The sequence below is a fragment of the Erpetoichthys calabaricus genome, chromosome 13 (assembly GCF_900747795.2).
Source record: "Erpetoichthys calabaricus chromosome 13, fErpCal1.3, whole genome shotgun sequence".
Lineage (NCBI taxonomy): Eukaryota > Metazoa > Chordata > Cladistia > Polypteriformes > Polypteridae > Erpetoichthys > Erpetoichthys calabaricus.
In genome coordinates, this window is record NC_041406.2 from 109,234,076 (window position 1) to 109,254,196 (window position 20,121).

General features: G+C 39.3%; 1 protein-coding gene across 1 annotated transcript in view; it reads left to right on the forward strand.

Annotated features, from left to right (window-relative positions):
- Positions 1 to 20,121, forward strand: part of LOC114663796 (ATP-binding cassette sub-family A member 13-like) — a 488,511-nt gene that overhangs the window by 261,690 nt on the left and 206,700 nt on the right. The window contains exon 28 of the mRNA XM_028817717.2: positions 18,545 to 18,672. Coding sequence (XP_028673550.2) covers positions 18,545 to 18,672 — 128 coding nt within the window. The remainder of the gene's footprint in view (positions 1 to 18,544; positions 18,673 to 20,121) is intronic.

Here is a 20,121-nt window from a genome sequence, read left to right on the forward strand (position 1 = left end):
TTTAGTTTAAGTGGTTTAACAAAAGTATTGCATTCATATTTCAGAAATTAGAGCTATTTCCATATTCAGATGCTGAAAAGTATAAAACATGTGTATTGTTTTAATACTTGTATGAAAATCCTTTTCAGGCAGTGACTGCCTGAAGTCTGGGACCCATAGACATCACCAAATTTCGAGTTTCCACCCTTGAGATGTTTTGCCGGGCCTTTACTGCTGCCAGCTTCAATTGCTCCTTGCTTGTTGGCCTTTTTGCCTTCAGTTTTGGCTTCAGTAACTGAAAATCATGCTCTTTTGGGTTGAGATAAGGAGACATTGAAGAATATCCCATTTCTTTACCTTGAGAAACTCTTGGGTTGCTTTCATAGTATGTTTTGGGTCATCCATTCTCGCTGTAAAGCACCTTCTGATCAGTTTTGCAGCATTTAGCTGAATCTGAGCAGAGAGTATATATAGCTCTGTACACTTCAGAATTCAGACTTCTGTCAGCAGTAACATCATTGATAAACACCACTGACCCAATTCCATTGGCAGTCATACATACCATGTTTGACAGATAACAGCAACAACAACATTTATTTGTATAGCATGTCTTCATACAAATGATGTAGCTCAAAGTGCTTTACAAGATGAAGACAGCAAAAAAAAAAAAAAAAAAAAAAACTCCAGAGGGCTGGAGAAAAAAACAAAATCTGCAGGGGTTCCAAGGCCATAAGACCACTAAGCATTCTACCCAACCTAAATGACTTAATCAGTCCTCATGGTTTTCAGGATTCACATAGAAGAATTAGACGACAATGATCATGTTGGACATCTGGCCTTCAATCCATCAAAGTAAGGACTGCACAGTGCTTTGTTGAGGTGATGGTAGTGCAGATCGCCACCACAGAAAATCGGAAAAAGAACAGCAGAGAAAGTAGGGGTTAGTACTGATTGTGGAGATATGATAAAAACGATAATTAAATGCATAAACAGAATATCAGGATTACAGTAAAAAGAAGCTATAAGAAAGCCATGTTAAAGTAATGAGTTTTTAGCAGTTTTTTAAAGTGCTCCACTGTATTAGCCTGGTAAATTTCTATCGGTAAACTATTCCAGATTTTAGGTGCATAACAGCAGAAGGCTGCCTCACCACTTCTTTTAAGTTTAGCTCTTGGAATTATAAGCAGACACTCATTTGAAGATCTAAGGTTACAATTTGAAGTGTAAGGTGAAAGGTATTCCGAGATATGGGATGGAGCAAGATTATTTAAGGCTTTGTAAACCATAAGCAGTGTTTTAAAGTCAATTCTAAATGGAACGGGTAACCAGTGTAGTGACATCAGAACTGGTGTGATGTGCTCGGATTTCTTTTCCTAGTTAAGATCCTAGCAGCTGCATTCTGCACTCGTTGCAATCGATTAATGTCTTTTTTTGAGTAGTCCTGCGAGGAGTGCGTTATAGTAATCTAGCCAACTGAAAACAAAAGCGTGAATTAATTTCTCAGCATCTTGCAAAGTTATACGGGGTCTAATTTTTGCTATAGATGATGTGGTATGCCTCTGATCATGCTTCTGTCTCCATACTTTTCTCTTCCTGTCATTCTAGAACAATTTTATCTTGGTTTCATCTGTCCAAAGAACCTTAATTCACAACTGGGCAGGCTTTTTAAGATGTTTTCTGGCAAAGTGTAATCCGGCCTTCCTGTTCTTCAGTGTTACCAGTGGTTTGCATCTAGAGGTAAACTCTCTGTGTCTACATTCATGAAAACGTCTCTTGATTGTAGACCTTGACAGTGATAACGCTTTCCTCCTATCGAGTGCTCTTGACCTGGCTAGATGATGTGAAGGGGTTTTTCTTCACAAAGGAAAGAATTCTGTGATCATCTACTTTATTTGTCTTCCGTGGTCTCCCAGACCTTTTATTGTTAGTGGACTCACCAGTGCATTGTTGATTTGGGCACTCCTAAAGTTTTAGCTATCTCTCTGATAGGTTTATATTGTTTTTTTAGTCTAATAATGGCCTCCATCACTTGCATAGACACCTCTTGGAACCTCATGTTGAGTTCCAGCGAATAGTTACCAAATGCAAATTTTTGCTTTCAATCAACTCCTGAACTTTTTATCTACTTATTTTAAATTTGCCATGGAATAACAAGGGAATGGGCCACATCTGGCCATGACACTGCATGTCAGTCACTTGTCGAATTACTTTTGAGCCTCTGAAAATGCAGGGACTCTGTGAAAAATGGCTGTAAAATCTGAAAGGTTATTGTAATACCTTTTTTAAATCCCATAAATTAAAGCTGAAAGTCTATACTTCCGTCTCATCTTGATTGCTTAATTTCAGATCGTTTTTGGTAGTACACAGAGAAAAAATTACAAAAATTGCATCAATGTCCAAATACATATGGACCTAACTGTACATATCAGATGAAATAGCAAAGATTACATTTTATGTTTTATTTTTAAAGTTGAGCAATGGCATTCTCCAGAATGGTATCAGGTTCCTCAAGTGACTGACTGTATTTATGCACTGTTTTGGTCATTACTGTGGATGCTAGGGGTCACTGTTGCCCCTTAAACTCAACAGACAGACACGCAGGACACAAGGTAAAAGCACTAAGAAGTTGTTAAATTCTTTTTCTTCTTGTACAGTGCCCTCCAAGCACCATAGCTACAGATAAACAAGCAAGTAAACAGGCACAAAGCACAAAACACAATCTTCTCCTTCTGTAATTCTTCCTCCACACCTCCCAGCAAGCGTTGTCCACCAACTCCCAACTCAGGGTCACTGGGTGTGTTCCCAACAGTCATTTTAATAGTGCTTCTGCTTTTCTGTCCACGTGACCTGCCAGATCTACTAGTACTTCCAGGCTTGGTGAGAACCTTGTTTCCCAGTGTCCTACAGCATCCCTACGGTACCCAGCAGGGCTGTGATGCCAAACTCCATATCCCATGGTGCCCTGCAGGAATCTGGGGCACTGATATGCTGTAGGGAAGCTGCCATCTAGAGTCTTGAGGGAGGCAATGTCCCAAAATAGTTGCCTTCCCCCATCCTTCCAGTCTCTGGGTATCCCGGCCGGGTTGAGCTGCTGACCACCTATCACATTACTAATAATTTATTTTATTTTTATTTTTGTCCCATTGTTTCCATTAGCCCAACATGGCTGCTATGTAAAAAAAATCACAGTACTTGCTGATGTGTGATGTCAATGAGATGTGCCTGTGGAGACCATTTTGAGCTGTCCATTAAAGTCCAGGGTGATTGAATGTTACCCTCAGATTTTAGGGATGGATAGTCAGATATAGCTAAAGTCTAAATGTTAAAGGTAAATGGATTATTTGTCCGATTTTAAGGAATATCACTAAATTCAAATCCATAACCAAAAATATTTTAAAGTGAAAGTACACTCAAAGACAAAAAAAAAATCTTGCTAAGTCATTCCTTTGTTTTTCAGCAATTTGTGTACATGTCTTAATGTGAATAGCCATTTGTAGCAAGGCCCCCATGATGTCATGGGTCACATGGCAACCATGCAGCATAGCAGCAAAACACAAAATGCTGGCATCCATTAGAAACACATACACAAAGTGGCGACAAAATGACATCACCTAAGACAACAGTAAGATGTAAACAAAACCAGAGCATAGTTTTTTAAACCTGACAATGGTCATTTGTTCTTGGTGTTCATTCTTGAATACATGCAGATTTGGAAGGATGGTGGGATGATCAATTGTACTGACCTTTTTTGGAATTGCCTGACGTTACCTTTAACAAATCACCTTTTTGAAATGTTGAAACATCTTTTTCCATCTGTTTCTTTTAGTTTGTGTGTGTTTTTTAATGTTATTGCCTTTCATTTATCACTGGCATATTAATGCTTATTTAGAAACTTCTTAAATTAGACGGCAGCTGAAGGCACAGAGTCGGGTTAAAGCAAACTCTCAGTACTTCAATGAAGTTTGGCCATTTAGCTTCCCTTTTCAGAGCATTGATAAGGTCTGTCTGGGCTTTTCCATTATATGCTGTCTTCTAATTCTTATCTCCTTTTTGCAAACTTAGTGACTGGAATCCTAAAATTTAGAAGTCCAAATCCTCCACAATAAGGAATTAAGAAAAATAAAGTAAATATTTCAATAAATGAGAGATAACAGACAAAAATATCTAAAATTGAAACAAAAGATAAAAATTCTTAAGAAATTCAAAGCTAGGAGACAGAAATACAGAAAACCAAGAATAAATACTCACTAAAGTTGGCAAATCCAAAATTACAGGTATGTTTAAAGCCAAAAAATGTAAGAACTAATTCTATGATTTACTAAGAGGAAACAGTATCTGAAGAACACAGTTGTGATACACTTTTACAAATCTTAATTTTGGCACACTGGATCTAATTGTGCTCTTCTTCTTCATCTTTCAGCTGCTCCCGTTAGGGGTTGTGACAGCAGATCATCTTGTTCCATATCTTCCTGTCCTCTACATCTTTCTCTGTCACATCCATCACCTGCATGTCCTCTCTCACCACATCCATAAACCATCTCTTAGGTCTTCCACTTTTTCTCTTGCCTGGCAGCTCTATCTTTAAAATTCTTCTACCAATATACCCAGCATCTCTCCTCTGCACATGTCCAAACCAACATAATCTCGCCTCTCTGACTTTGTCTCCCAACCGTCCAACCTGAGTTGACCTTCTAATGTACTCATTTCTAATCCTATCCATCCTCATCACACCCAGTGCAAATCTTAGCATCTTTAACTCTGCTACCTCCAGCTCTGTCTCCTGCTTTCTGGTCAGTGCCACCATCTCCAACCTATATAACAAAGCTTGTCTCACTACCGTCCTGTAGACCTTACCTTTCACTCTTGCTGATACCCATCTGTCACAAATTACTCCTGACACTGTTCTCCACCCACTCCACCCTACCTGCACTCTCTTTTTCACCTCTCTTCCACAATCCTCGTTACTCTGTACTGTTGACCCCAAGCATTTAAACTCATCCACCTTCACCATCTCTACTCCCTGCATCCTCACAATTACACTGACCTCCTTCTCATTCACACACATGTATTCTGTCTTGTTCCTACTGACCTTAATTCCTCTACTCTCTAGAGCATATTGCCACCTCTCCAGGGTCTCCTCAACCTGCTCTCTATTCTGGATAAAGATCACAATGTCATCAGCAAGCATCATAGTCTAAGGGGACTCCTGTCTAATCTGTCAACCTGTCACACCCTACACAACTATGTTTGATCTTATTCAGGAAAAGATCCCAGTCACCCCATGGGAGAAAGACTTTCCGAGACTAAGGTCATAAAACTTATGAAACCATTTCTGGATAAAGGCAGAACCGTAACAACAGTTGTGTGGGGCTTCCACCTGCAGCTAAAGTCACTTCAATATGCATGTATTTTGTGAGCATGCCCATGTCGATCAAACAGAGGAAGCTCTGCAGTCTACTTGTGACTTTACACTTTAGGAAGATAAATAAATGAATCAAGGTAAAAAACATTCGATCTGGCTTTTATATAAGTAACATAAATGGTTTTTTTATATAAAGACCATCACAAAACATAATCACAAACAGGACTTTTCACGATACCTTGGCAAGTTCTGTAAGTGCTGCTTTTTCTTTGAAGGATGGGTGTGGGGCAGAGTGACTGGCAGGATGACACCTGACCTCTTGCTGCATCCAAACGGTGCCATCTTCTGTCTTTATGCATGGGGCAGCTGCTGAGTTCTTATATGTGAGTGGATGTTTCTTGTTGGTGTGCTTCTGTTATCTTTCTCCAATGTAGAACCCTCGTCCTCATCTGAGTTCATCTCTGCTATAGCACTTTTTTATTTGAAAACAGCAGTGTCAGATCGGGGGCGAGCATGAACGTGACTGACAGAATAAAACTGAATAAAAAAAAATGCTAACGTTTACAAACACCATAAATTTACACCATCTGTTACAGACTCAAATCAAATGTATGTATGTTTTTATTCTATATTAGTAAGAATAAGAGCAGCTCACTACTCAAAACGGAGGTGTCTGGGAATCGAACCCCATACGTCTTAATTACGAGTCAGCAGTTCTTACCACTGCACCACCAAAGTGGTTGTATTAAGGGCGTATCAGTGTCACACCCTAACGTGAGTTCTTTTTCCTGCAGTTATATTCTTGAATAAAAGCACAGTTTTTTTGTTATACTTATACCTTTTGTGAAAATGTTTATTTGATATTTTGACTTCACACATTATACACTTCATGTCTACATTTTGTCAGTTCTGTTTTAACGATGTATTTAAATAGATTGTTGTAGACAAGGAAGACACATGACATGCATGTACCTCAAATAAAGATATATGACTTACCCTATAGAACTCCAGGCAACTCACACACAGGTAAACAAAGTTGAGCTGAGAGAACTTTGTGCCCTTTCTGCATTGGTGGGGGGATGGGATAGCAGGCTGCTTGCTGCTTATATTGATCGACACATTTACAACACAAAAGACGCTGACGGAGAGGTGCGAACAGATTTAAGGTGGGCCGGGACTGCAAGTTTTTTCGTAAGCTTTGGTAATTCTACTGTTAATGGGTTAGGAGTGATTGTGACACCAAGGCTGACTGATAGGCATTAAAAATTTTGGTCCAGAATGATGTTAATTTGGTGCACGGCCAAAACATATGGCTCAATGAGGCTGGAGATCGATTGCAATGTTGGCAGTTTGGATCTTGCCCTGGAAGCACTTTGGACAATTTTAAACGCGACAGATGTGCTATTGTTGTGTTGGCACTAACAATTGAGGAGGTAAAAAGGATAGATTAGAAATAGCTTGCTCTCTTTCTCTCTCCCTTCAGCCCCTCTGTCCCTCATTTTACCTCTCCACGTGAGGCTAGATCACACTTCATTAAGTCCCACTCCTCTGACATACAGACAGAGCACATCCAAAACAAAACAATCTCCCCAGCAGTGGTGTAGAAGGATTAAAGTAGAGATACCTATTGGCAATAAAGTCCAAATACTATAAACCTAGGATATAATCTTAAAACAGTCCCAAAAGAATAAACCGAGGGAATGATGTTAAACAGTACCCATGGAGAAGCAGATATTGTATGATAGTACATTCCTAATACAACAATCCAAGGGTATAATGTTAAACAGTCCCCTTTGGGGAGAAAAAATGTATAATTATAATCTTAAAACGTAAAAATAACCAAGAAGAAAATAGAATGTATAATTACGGCAAAAGTCTCATTATGGATGGGCCAAATTGCAGGTAAAATATTCTTTGCCTTGCCAGAACACGATTTGACTCACGATCATATTTCAAAAAGTGTTGGAATCAGTTTTCTTAGTTCTTTTTCTGCTTCATCCGGAGAACTAAAAATGTAGAACTTGCCTTGAATATCCACTCTCAATTTTAGCAGCATACAAGAGGCTGTATCTGATTTCGGCTTTTTATTAGTGCTGTTTAATACTGTAAAATGCAGCACGTTTACCAGCTATTACAAGTGAGAAATCAGGAAAAATACAAATGTGGTTATTTTACAATACAATACATACAATACAGTTTATTTTTGTATAACCCAAAATCACACAGGAAGTGCCACAATGGGCTTTAACAGGCCCTGCCTCTTGACAGCCCCCCAGCATTGACTCTCTAAGAAGACAAGGAAAAACTCCCAAAAAAACCTTGTAGGGAAAAATGGAAGAAACCTTGGGAAAGGCCGTTCAAAGAGAGACCCCTTTCCAGGTAGGTTGGGCGTGCAGTGGGTGTCAAAAGAAGGGGGTCAACACAATACAATTCACAGAACAGAACAAATTCTCAATTAAAAATAAAAAATAAAATTTTTTTTGAAGTACGGAGCAGAATTTAACAGTATATGATAAGATTTGGATAATTTTAGACTCCTGGAGACCTCATCCATTATGCTGCCTCCCCAATCTGGCCATTCAACGGTTGAAACAGTGTTGGGCCAGCCAATCCGATGAAAGGAACCCTTCTTTCTCACGATTCCTGCGATCCTCCATCATGGATGACTTTACCTTAGGCAGGCAAAACAACTTGGTAGGTGGGCCGTGGCAGCAAGTGCCACATTTGAGTACTGAGAAGAGAAACAGAATAGGTGAGGGTTAGTATCCAGTTCTAACTATCATTTTACTTATGTTTTAGTGCTAATGACTAACAACAGAGATGCAGTCTGTACAGTTAATCAGCATTATTCAGTATTTTAAATATAATCTCTTGTTTCAGTCTGATAGGTGACATCATATATAATTTAGATTGTAATTTGTCAAAACATACAATAAGGCTTCTAGGTTTTGAGGCATTCGATCCCCATATGCGGTAAGCCACTGATACCTTGGTGTCTGATATTAAAGTCCTCTTAAATTATTTTAGGGAATAGTTTATCTATGAATTTCAGTGGGTTTGGACTTTCACGGTTTTCAGGGAGACCTTGGTTTCTGATATTTTTCCTTCTGTATCCATCTTCCAGTGCAGCTAGTCTGTCTCCAAACACTTTGCATTTGGAATCTGCAGCTGTTGCTTTTTTATCAGTGGTAGATGCCAAATGTTTCAATACGAGTTGTGAATGTTTGCTTAATGTCTTCAACCTGAGCACCAAGTGTTCTAAATTTATTCTCAAACTTACTCGCATTTTCCTGTATTTTTCCTCAATTTTTTCTGGCTTGTCTCAAAGCGATTACTTAAATGTTTCTCCAGGTTTTTAATATTGTGAAGCAGCTTCTCGATTGTCTTGTTTATATCCTTTATATCTTTCCCCATATCCTTTATGTTCCACCAATAGCAGTAGTCAAGCATCAAGTCCTCGAAGATCTGTGCTATTGCCTATCTGTTCCAGGTCAGTCTCTGGCAGGCCAAGTCAATGTTTCTATAGACTTACTGTAAAAAACCCTATCAAAGATTAGATTAGGGTTAATTGTATTCAGTTTTAAATTACTTTCAATTGCACTCATTGCTATATTTAAAAATAAGCTCCTGACTAAAGCTACATTAATCAAAATCATACATAACATTACTATAACTGGGCATCCCACTGGCCAGTAATAAGAGAGAAATGCCACATACAGATCATTCTTTTATTGATTGATCTATTAGGTCACTACAATTAAGTCTGAACAGGCCTTATACGATTGTCACGTGATGGTAAAAAACAAGACATCTTGTTACCAAGATATGTGTGCATAGCAGGGAATAAGCTAAAGGCCATCATTCATGGCAGCCGTGCTCCAGTAAAGAAGCTATGAAGTAAATAGTTAAAGTCTCAGTACTAGGTCACACACCATTACCTCTTAATGCGGGCTTTTAATTTTATCATCCTCCCAAGGGGTCCAGAACATTATCTAATATTAGGTGACCCCAAGAGTATCCTTAGAGGCGACTTGCAGTTCCTATGGCTCTAATATATTTGTGTATGCCTCTAAGCACCTAGTCTTACAATTTGACATTCTGAACAATTCAAGTACGATGTTGCAGGATTATCCTTGTGTTGTTTCTTGAAATGTATAATTTATTAGAAATAATTGCATCGAGAGAAGCAGATCTCTTGTTGTTTTTTGTTTTCCTGTCTTGTAGAGCATTGAGAGTCAGCAGCATGTTTACCATTTTAATAACAAGCTCTAAACAACATGTGCAATTAACATATTAAAAGATGTAATAAAAAGAAAGCTTCTTAAAATTTCTGCTTCAACTCAGAGTTCTCCTCAGATCTTTTATGTATATCCCCAAACAGTAGCTATTCAGTTAGGATGCCTTACTTTATGTTAGAGATCTTCATTGTTATACTTACGTATCAAGCTTGTGCCATTCTATCAAACGACTGTGTTGTCAGGAAGAGGGAAGACAGGTCTTTCATCTATTTTGGTCCCTTATAACAGAATCTCTTTCAGAAATGCACCTCAGAGAATTGAAGACTTCAGTCCCAATTTCTGCAGCTTAGAAAGAAGAGATGTTTCCTAAAGATGAAAAAGACAAAGCTTTGAAAGGGATATAAGGGAGAAGCGTCAGAGTGAGCTTGAAATATTTTGAGTTCTGCCTATATTAAAAACAAATCTTAGCTAGATTATCTTATTTTAAGTATGGCAGTGTTGAAACATGAGGCAGCAGTTTGATCCTGGAGGGCAATCTGCCAAAAGCAATGCAAAGCAAACAGGAGAGAAAAAAAGAAAATCTGTTTTAGATGCCAAAGCATGAAATATTCAACACTGTTTCTAGTGTGTGGTTTAAACCCAGTTCTCTGTTTATTTGGCAATTTTAAATTGTATATATGTATGTGTGTGTAAATATATATATATATATATATATATATATATATATATATATATATATATATATACTGTGACGGACAGCCGGGTCCCAAGCTGCATCTGTTGCATCCCAAGCTGCCCCTGCTGCATCTGTTCCGGGGGAGCAACCATGGGCAGCTCAATACCTACCCCGGGATGCTTGGTGGCAGTCTCCCTGGCGGACAGTGATCCCCCAACCTGTCACATGGCTCCATGGGAGATGGAGTCTTCCACAGCCTCGTTGGGAGCTCGGATGGCCGCTAGGGGGAGCTGCATGGACTCAACAGCCCGGCTGGATGAATCTTCAGCCCGGAAGTGCAATTAGGACCAGGTGGTCAAGCACTTGGAACGCTTCCGGGTGGGCTATAAAAAGGGCCAGCCACCACCACTCGAGCCAGCCAGAGTCGGGAGGAGGAGGACTAAGCCCGAACAGGAGTGGTGGTAAAGGAGAAAGGATTATTGGGGTGTTTAAGTGCTTTATGGAATGTGTATTGCCTGTGGGTCACGGGGAAGACGTGTGCCCATGGGTAAAGAAAAATAAAACTTGGCTTTAGTTTATACGTGCCTCTGTGTCCATCTGTGTCGGGTCAGGTGCCTATATAGCGCCTCTGTTACACTGGCGTAGTCGTCAGGATCCCGGTCCATCCATTTGGGCCGGAACCTGTACAAAATTTGTGTAACGGCCTGGCACAGCATCCAGAGAGCACGTAGAAAACAGCGCGGAGAGCGCACCCAGCACCACGGCGCAGAGCGTGCTCCCGAGGCAGAGAGTGTGCTCCAGGAGAGTACAGCGCTGAGAGCGCACTTTGTAATACAGCGCGGAGCACGCTCCTGATGAGAGCATGCCACCGAGGCCGCAGTGCCTAGCTTCTTAATGTGAGGTTGCATCCTCTAATGAAGCTGGTCCAATAATTAATGAACACCAAGTTCTGGTCGGAGTTCTCTGTCCGGCTGTCTGGAATAAGTGACATCATGGTGTTTCAGTGGGGTCTTTCTTCATTCTAGAGGTAAGGAGGGAAGAAATATTAAAGACTGTGTCGCATCCTTGCTTGCATGTTGGACTATATTTGTCTGTCTGCTGTCTATTATTCATGCACATACACACAAGGGTAAGCCAATTATTATCTGTACTTTTGTGAGATTATTTGGGTTAGGCTGTACAGCTTTCCCCACACAAATGTGAATAAATGGTAAATCTATGGTCACAATGGTAACATTTTGACCTAGGTGTACCAGGGGCAAAAATCTGTTGGTTTATCAGAATCACGGTACGGACTTGCTCAATGTTGTCATTGGTAATGGATGTGGGCGGGTGTCCCACACTGCTTTCATGATTAACACTTGTATTGTATTGTATTGTATTGTATTGTATTGTATTGTATTGTATTGTATTGTATTGACCCCCTTCTTTTGACACCCACTGCACGCCCAACCTACCTGGAAAGGGGTCTCTCTTTGAACTACCTTTCCCAAGGTTTCTTTCATTTTTTCCCTACTAGGGGAGCAGCCATGTTCACTCCTAGAAAACAAGAGAAACTGACTGAACAATTCTGAGACTTTACCATTCATACCACAATCACAGCATGTTTCCACATGTGTTCAATGGAATTATATAGCCATCCCAAACTAATAATTATGGATTAACTGACAATAATGGATAATTATCGATTTAAATACATTATATACACACACATATTACCAAAATGTAACTAATTATTTGTAAAACATTTGTTGCACATTTTTAAAGTAAGGATATATGTTGAATGTTTTTTGTTATTTGTGGAAGTGTGTGTGTCTGTCTGTCTGGCCCAGAAGTGCGAGGCTACAGCATGAAGCTCAAAGAGCCAACAAGGCGGCCCCAAGTTAACAAGTCAGAGATGAACTCGCTTAGCCACTAATACACAAGCAAGGCTAGCACATCAGCAAAACAAAACCTCCAAGGAGAGAGAAACTCACTTACTCGCTAAACAAAACCGCCGACTCTGTATTCTCCATTCTGGTGATTTCAATAGTTTCTAGGAGCCCAGGCTTTTTACAACACAGGCTTACACAGCTAGTATATATATATATATATATATATATATATATATATATATTGTAGCGATCAAGTGCCGCTAAGATTCACACTGTCAAGATGATGGCGATTTATTTATTTTTTTATAGAGGATCCCAGGGACGCTCCCAGCCTTGGCCCGCCCGCACACACTCAAAAACAGAGACAAAACAAAGCACACTGGGGAATAACAACAATTAAAGAATGTAATGAAATTAAACAATATAAATAATGCCACCCTTGTACCCCTACGGCGATATTACAATAAACATATAAACATAAACACAACACAGCAAAGTCCATGCAATACCACACAGGATGTAATGAGAGATGACGAGAGTAAGGCCAGAGATCTATATGTCGTAAGGGAATGAAAAACAGTCCTACCGGTAGACACTGTAAGGGTGAAGACGGATGGATGGTTCAGGAGCGCTCCTTTACTTGCAGGAAAGCCGTGAATCCACAAACAGTTCTCAGCACACGGTTAGACAGACGATCCAGACCCCAACAATGAATACAATCCAGGGCACAGTGATTAAATATGGCTTAACAGAAGGCAGTCCGACAGGTAAACTCTACACAAAATACAACATCAAAAAACACTTTTTTTCTTCATTGGCCACCTGCCCTCCTTTTAAACTCCTCTGACAACCTTTGACCCCAACAGCCCCTGCAGGGACTGCTGGGAGATGCAGTTCTAACTAACAGTAGCACTGATACATATATATACAGTATGTGTTTGTTTATATATGTTTATATATATATATATATAATGTATATATGTGTGTATATATATATATATATATATATATATATATATATATATATATATATATATATATATATATATCTATATATGTGTGTGTGTGTGTGTGTGTGTATATGTATATACTAGACAAAGAGCCTGTTTCGACAACGTAAGATGAAACGGGCACGAGTGGAATAGTAATAAGTATAAGCACCACAAACCTGATATAGGTGTATTGACTGAATGCGTAATTAGGCCTGGAGCTGTAGTCGAAATCGCCTTTCAGGCCTCTAGAGCTTTAATCGAAGTCGCCTTTCTCTTTGAATTTTTGCGGCCGTAAATCCGCCGCCTCCTGCGATGTTGGGGTTGGATGTCGGTCGAAGTCACCTTTCTCTTTGAATTTTCATGGCCATAAATCTGCCACCTGCCGCGATGTCGGTCTCGTAAGGTTTTTCGGGCAGCTGCACAGAAGGCGACTGCGCATTCGGCTTCGGACATGCGCAGAAGGCGATGTGCGCAGAAGGTGACTGCGCATTCAGCTTCGGACGGACATGAGTGAGTGAGTGAGGAGACTGGCGAATTATGTATTAAGATATATATGTAAAAGTATATACTGTATGTATGTATATGTATATATATACAGTATGTCCTGTGTATAAATAAGAGAGGTGGCAAGGCCCATTTATGAATGTTAGTTTGGCCTCATAGGTGGTGCTTGTGCAAATTTTTTTGGGCAACTAGGGAGTGATTACTGAAGTGTTGATACAAATAGATAGATAGAACTTTATTTGTCCCTAGGGGGAAATCTGGGTTTTTATTGAAGATCTCTAAATAAACAAATTCATAAATAGATAGGTAAATAAATACAATCATTTTGTTTTCATTCTTTCCTTTGTTACTGCTTCCAGGGGGTCCAGAGTGTGTCCTATAGCTGAGCTTGTCCTTTTAATTAGCTTGTTGATTCAGTGGGCTTCTCTTGAGGTGTTGTTGTCAGCCCAGCACACCACTGGGCATAATAGAGTTACAGAAGATGTGAAGGATGTCATTTTGTTACAGGAATGTAGTCTCCCAAGGAAAAATAGCCTGCTCTGCCCTTTCTTCTATAGTTTTGCTGTGTTTCTGTGACCAGTCCAACCTGTCAATAATATGGACCCCCATGTACTTGTAGCAGAGGACCTCCTCTACATCCACTCCTTAAAATAATGGGTTAATATAGTAAGAGATCAAGAATATTTTTGCAAAAGTTATTGTAAGAATCAAATACACACTTGCCATCCCTCGTGGGCCCCTTTATTTTAGTCATCATTTACTGAAATTCAGTTTGAAAATACATGTAGTTGAAGACATAGTAGTAGGCTCTACAACTTTAAGAGTAACCATTGATGTATTATAATGAAGGAACATTTACTTTCTTGATATCCTATAGTTCTAAATTTGTGAAATACTTATTTAATGAAAGTGGAAAAATAGGGGTTGGCAGCCAGTTTACACAGGACAGTGTACAAATCCACAGAAAAACTGAATGGTTTTGGAGAAGACATTATGTTCTCCAAGTGCACACATTAGAGTACTTAACTTAATTAGCGACAGACACTGCCTCATATTCTCTGGCTGCCCTTCTTGTACCTGTCCATACTCTCTCCTGGGTCCCAGTTTGGTCAGTTCTCTGCCCCTTTAGATTCTCCTTATTCATTAATTGTTATATCGTTTTTTTCTCTTTTTAAGCCATAAGATCGAGGTAAACCATTACAGCTAATTTTAACTTTGTTAAATGGTGCGACTCAAACCACCTACAAACTGGGCGGAGTGGTGGCTCTGAGGCTAAGGATCTGCGCTGGTATCCCGAAGGTTGCCGGTTCGAATCCCCGTCACTGCCAAAAGAGATCCTAGTCTGCTGGGCCCTTGAGCAAGGCCCTTAACCTGTAATTGCTCCAGGGGCGCTGTACAATGGCTGACCCTGCGCTCTGACCCCAAGGGGTATGCGAAAAACTAACAAACACTGTTGTAAGTCGCTCTGGATAAGAGCGTCTTCTAAATGATGTAAATGTAAATGTAAAATGTACACCTGAGCACCAGCAAAACCAAAGAGCTGGTGGTGGATTTTAGGAGGCCCAGACCCCTCATAGACCCAGTGATCATCAAAGGTGACTGTGTGCAGATGGTGCAGACCTATAAATATCTGGGAGTGCAGCTGGATGATAAATTAGACTGGACTGCCAATACTGATGCGCTGTGCAAGAAAGGACAGAGCCGACTATACTTCCTTAGAAGGCTGGCGTCCTTCAACATCTGCAATAAGATGCTGCAGATGTTCTATCAGACAGTTGTGGCGAGCGCCCTCTTCTACGCGGTGGTGTGCTGGGGAGGCAGCATTAAGAGGAAAGATGCCTCACGTCTGGACAAACTGGTGAGGAAGGCAGGCTCTATTGTTGGCATGGAGCTGGACAGTTTAACATCTGTGGCAGAGCGAAGCGCGCTCAACAGGCTCCTATCAATTATGGAGAATCCACTGCATCCACTAAATAGTATCATCTCCAGACAGAAGAGCAGCTTCAGCGACAGACTGCTGTCACTGTCCTGCTCCACTGACAGATTGAGGAGATCGTTCCTCCCCCAAACTATGCGACTCTTTAATTCCACCCGGGGGGGTAAACGTTAACATTTAACATTATACATAGTTATTGTCTGTTTTTCACCTGCATTATTATCATTCTTTAATTTAATATTATTTATTGTATCAGTATGCTGCTGCTGAAGAATGTGAATTTCCCATTGGGATTAATAAAGTATCTATCTATCTATCTATCTATCTATCTATCTATCTATCTATCTATCTATCTATCTATCTATCTATCTATCTATCTATCTATCTATCTATCTATCTATCTATCTAATCACTTGGGTACTGCAGCACACTGAAGACTATATACAGTAAAAAGCATTTATTAGCTTGCAGAGTTATTTTTATTCCTAAAATTACTATTTCATCTTCCTTTCCTCAATTTTAGGTTTCTGTATTTTTGCTATTTCTTGATTATTGTGTATTAATGGTGAATTATTTCTTAGGTTTTTGGAATAAAAAAAAAATTCTTGGTTTCTATTTCATTTAATTATTCAAGTTTAGTGTTAATCTCTGCTTCTAACTTTTGCCTTTTGAGAACTGGCTTAGATCTGACATTTTGACCTATTTTGAATATTTAGATTCTCACTTGGACTTTGTTTTCTAAGGCAGCTTTGCTTTTTTTTGGTTTCTCTTCATTTTATTAATTTGTATTCCATTTTTACTATGGGTGCAAGACATCATTATTACGGAGAGATCAGATAAACACATCTCCAGTCCTGTGTAATGCTTCTTTACCTCCTTTGAAGGTAGTGTTATAATCTCAATCTGTATAATCGTTGAAATTATCAAGGAACACTCCATTAAAAAAAAAATACAAAAATTTATTAAAGTTGTATTGTTACAAAAAATTTAACTTTACCATATATTATCCAAAGACAAATGATATTGCAAGGTTTTAGTGGAACATTACATTGTGTGATTAGGACCCACTTAGGGAATACCCCATGACTAGGACATGGTCTTAACTTCCCCAGTGCATGTACTCAGGGGTCAAGTGATGTGAGCTTTCTGAGCTGCTATTGGTTCACCAGCCTTAACAGCCACTCAACACTCTGAAAAAGTACTGAGATTGTATTCTTGGAGGACAGTGTTGGGAAATTCGCTCCTAAAGAATGCTTTTGCAGGAAAAACAGTCAAATATGTTAACCTATCACAAACAACATTGCCACAGGGAAAACGGTGTACAAAAGCAAAAAAGTCTGATTTTAGGAAAAATATTGTAAAGCTTAAAAAGGGAGAGGAAGTCCTAGACCTCGTTTCATTCAACTGAAACACAAGTTCCTAGATCACTGACAGGGATACAGAGAGGAAGAGAAAATAATTACCTTGTCTAATGTAAAGTATGGATTTCAGGACTTAAAAAAATGAAAAATATTACATATTACCAAGATCCAACCATATTTCACAGTTCAGTTAATATGCTTAGAAGTCACGATGCTCAAACACTGAGTTCTCAGGCAATCAAAAAGCCAATTGATCCTGTGCAGTTATTGTTTAATGGTTCTGCACTGATTTCAGACAGCAAAGATGATATTGAAGGCACTGGAGAAATCAGATAACATAATTCTCTCAGTGCTGCCACCTTTGTCCAGGTGAGAATAAGACTTGAGGAGCAGATAGATATTGTATCCTCCACCCCAGTCTTTGTCTGATAGGCAAACTGTAATGGGCCCAGGTGGTCTGCCACAAGTGGACTCTTATTGTCCAGAACCAGCCTTTCAAAGGTCTGCATGATGTAAGTGCCACTAGTGTGTAGTCATTTGGTGAAGGCGCTTGACTTCTTTGGAACAGGAACAATGCAGGATGTTTTCCACGAGTTTTCCATCAATGATGTCAGGTGCGGCAACTTCTGTGGCTACATCTCTTGCAACCATTAGTATGTACTTGCAACGGGACTTACAAAATAGAGGTACACAAGTTGCTGTCAAAAAGAGAAGACAAAAAAAATCTTAACTATTATTAAGCAAAATTATAGAAAGAAGATAATGTCAGAAATGAATTCTGTGACCTGAAAAGCTTATAATTACTTGTAAAGTACAGCAAAATATGTTTTATTCATGTAACATTTACATATCTGCATAATCCAATTCAAGGTAGCAGGAGACCAAAGTACATCTCAGCAGAATTGGGCACAAGGCAGGCACCAACCCTGACATGGTCCACTCACACAAACACTTGAGGCCATTTTGGGGTTCCCAGTTTACCTAACCCATACATGTTTGAGGATATGGAGGTGGGAACCCAAGTAGATGCGAGGAAGCCATGCAGACAGCACATGAATGATGACAAGAGGCCGGAATCAAACACAGGGTGCTGAATCTGTGAAACACAAGTCCTATCCACCTTGCCATCCATCATTATACTGAATAATTTGGTGGAATAAAATTATCAAACATTGGAAATTTATATAAGTGAATTTCTTTAATAAATCAGACATATAAAAAAAAATCCCATGAAAAACATTCAGTGCTAAATCAGCTGTGGTGAGTGAACATATGGTTCCACAGTGTGCAAAGATAAATTTACACTTACAGAGCGTATCGACTATAAATACTCATCTTATTGTATTAATTGGTTTTCGGTCATTGCTGGAGGCACTGATATGTTGATCTAAGATAATTTGTCTTTCCATTTTTATTCCAAATTAAATTTGAATTATAACTTGATTTAAGCAATGACATGCCTTCTTTTTCCTCAGTACTTGCCAACCAGAAATAGTAACAGCTACAGCAAATATCCTTAGACTTCAGTATTGCAGTGTTACTTTTGTACATTATGATCTTCCAATAGATTAACAAATATGTGGTCAACCAATATGTTCTGATCGTATGTCTTTCTTTTGCAGAACTGTCCACCACTGAACATCTCTCTGCACTACCTAAGGAATCACAATGGTGATGTGCTCTATAATTTATCAGGCCACAATTTAGAGGAGTATTTATTGCAGACATCCTTCAGACCACCAAACCAAAAGTAAGTATTTCCTTGGCATATTGTATTAAACCAGATCCTTTAATGTCCAATAAAAAGAAGGTTTAGGAAATACAGCACATTCGTGGTGTCTGGATTGCTTTATATGCTATATTTTTGCATTGACTTTTTGTAAGCTTTTTATAATTTCATGAAAAAGTTTGTGAGGTCTTTGTAGCTTTCTTAATTTCTGTATGAGTGTATCATAAAAAGTCACAAGACTAGATGGGCACAATCTGCTAAACATAATAACACACAAACAATTGCCGTTCTTTCTTTTTAAACATTTGTCATCAAGGTTTGAAAAAAGTATGTGAGCCCTTGTATTTCGTACTAGTTGAGCCTCCTTCAGTAGTCAGAGTAGTAGCAGTAGTAGCAGCAGCGGCGGCCATATACTTAACCAAACGTTTCCTGTAGCAGCAGATGAAACTTGTTTAATGTTTAGGAGGAGCGTTGGACCATTCCTCCTTACAAAAGTGTTTCAGTTCATTAATTTTCTGCAATTCTTTATGTGTACAGCTGTTAAATTTCAGCTAGGATTCCTCCTGACTGTGTTTCAAAGTCATGTTATGTGTCTGTTTTGTTTTTTCTTGATTCTTTTACTTACGTTAATGTTACTTTTTTGTTGATATGAAATATTCTTTGATATTTTCTATGTATGTAAGATACTTGTGCTAAATTCCATGTTTTGTTGGTGGTCCTCCAAAGGGGTGTGGAAACTTGCCAAATACTGTCAGGAGCTGTTCTCCACCCTATAAATCTGGAGGGTCTTCCACAGTTCTTGGTGGATCATTTCAAATTCAAAAAAAAATTTTTTTTGGTGATTTTCTATGTTTTTGCTGTGCTTTGTACTTTTTGTGAATTATTGGATTTTTTGACATTTTATGCTGGTTTTTTGACTTTGCCTTGTGATTCTGTATTGAGATTGGTTTGCTTTGGATTGTCTTGTGTCTCGAGCATTTTTGTTTTGCCTTTGTATTTCACAGAGCTTCATAGTGAGTGGAATGCTTATTTTGAAGAAGAAATCTTTTATTTAAAAAATATTCAGTTCTTGACCTTATTACTAACTGGGGTCAGTCAGTCAGTCATTCTCCAACCTGCTATATCCTAACTACAGGGTCATGGGGGTCTGCTGGAGCCAATCCCAGCCAACACAGGGCGCAAGGCAGGAACAAACCCCGGGCAGGGTGCCAGCCCACCACAGGATACACACACACTCACACACCAAGCACACACTAGGGACAATATAGGATTGCCAATGCACCTAACCTGCATGTCTTTGGACTGTGGGAGGAAACCGGAGCAAACCCATGCAGACACGGGGAGAACATGCAAACTCCACGCAGGGAATGAGCTGGGGTTTGACGGTTATATCCACCTCTGTTGGAAATTTTGGAAGTGTTTTTGGAACTGTTTGGGACTTATGTGCTTTGAGCATTCCAGGTCATAACA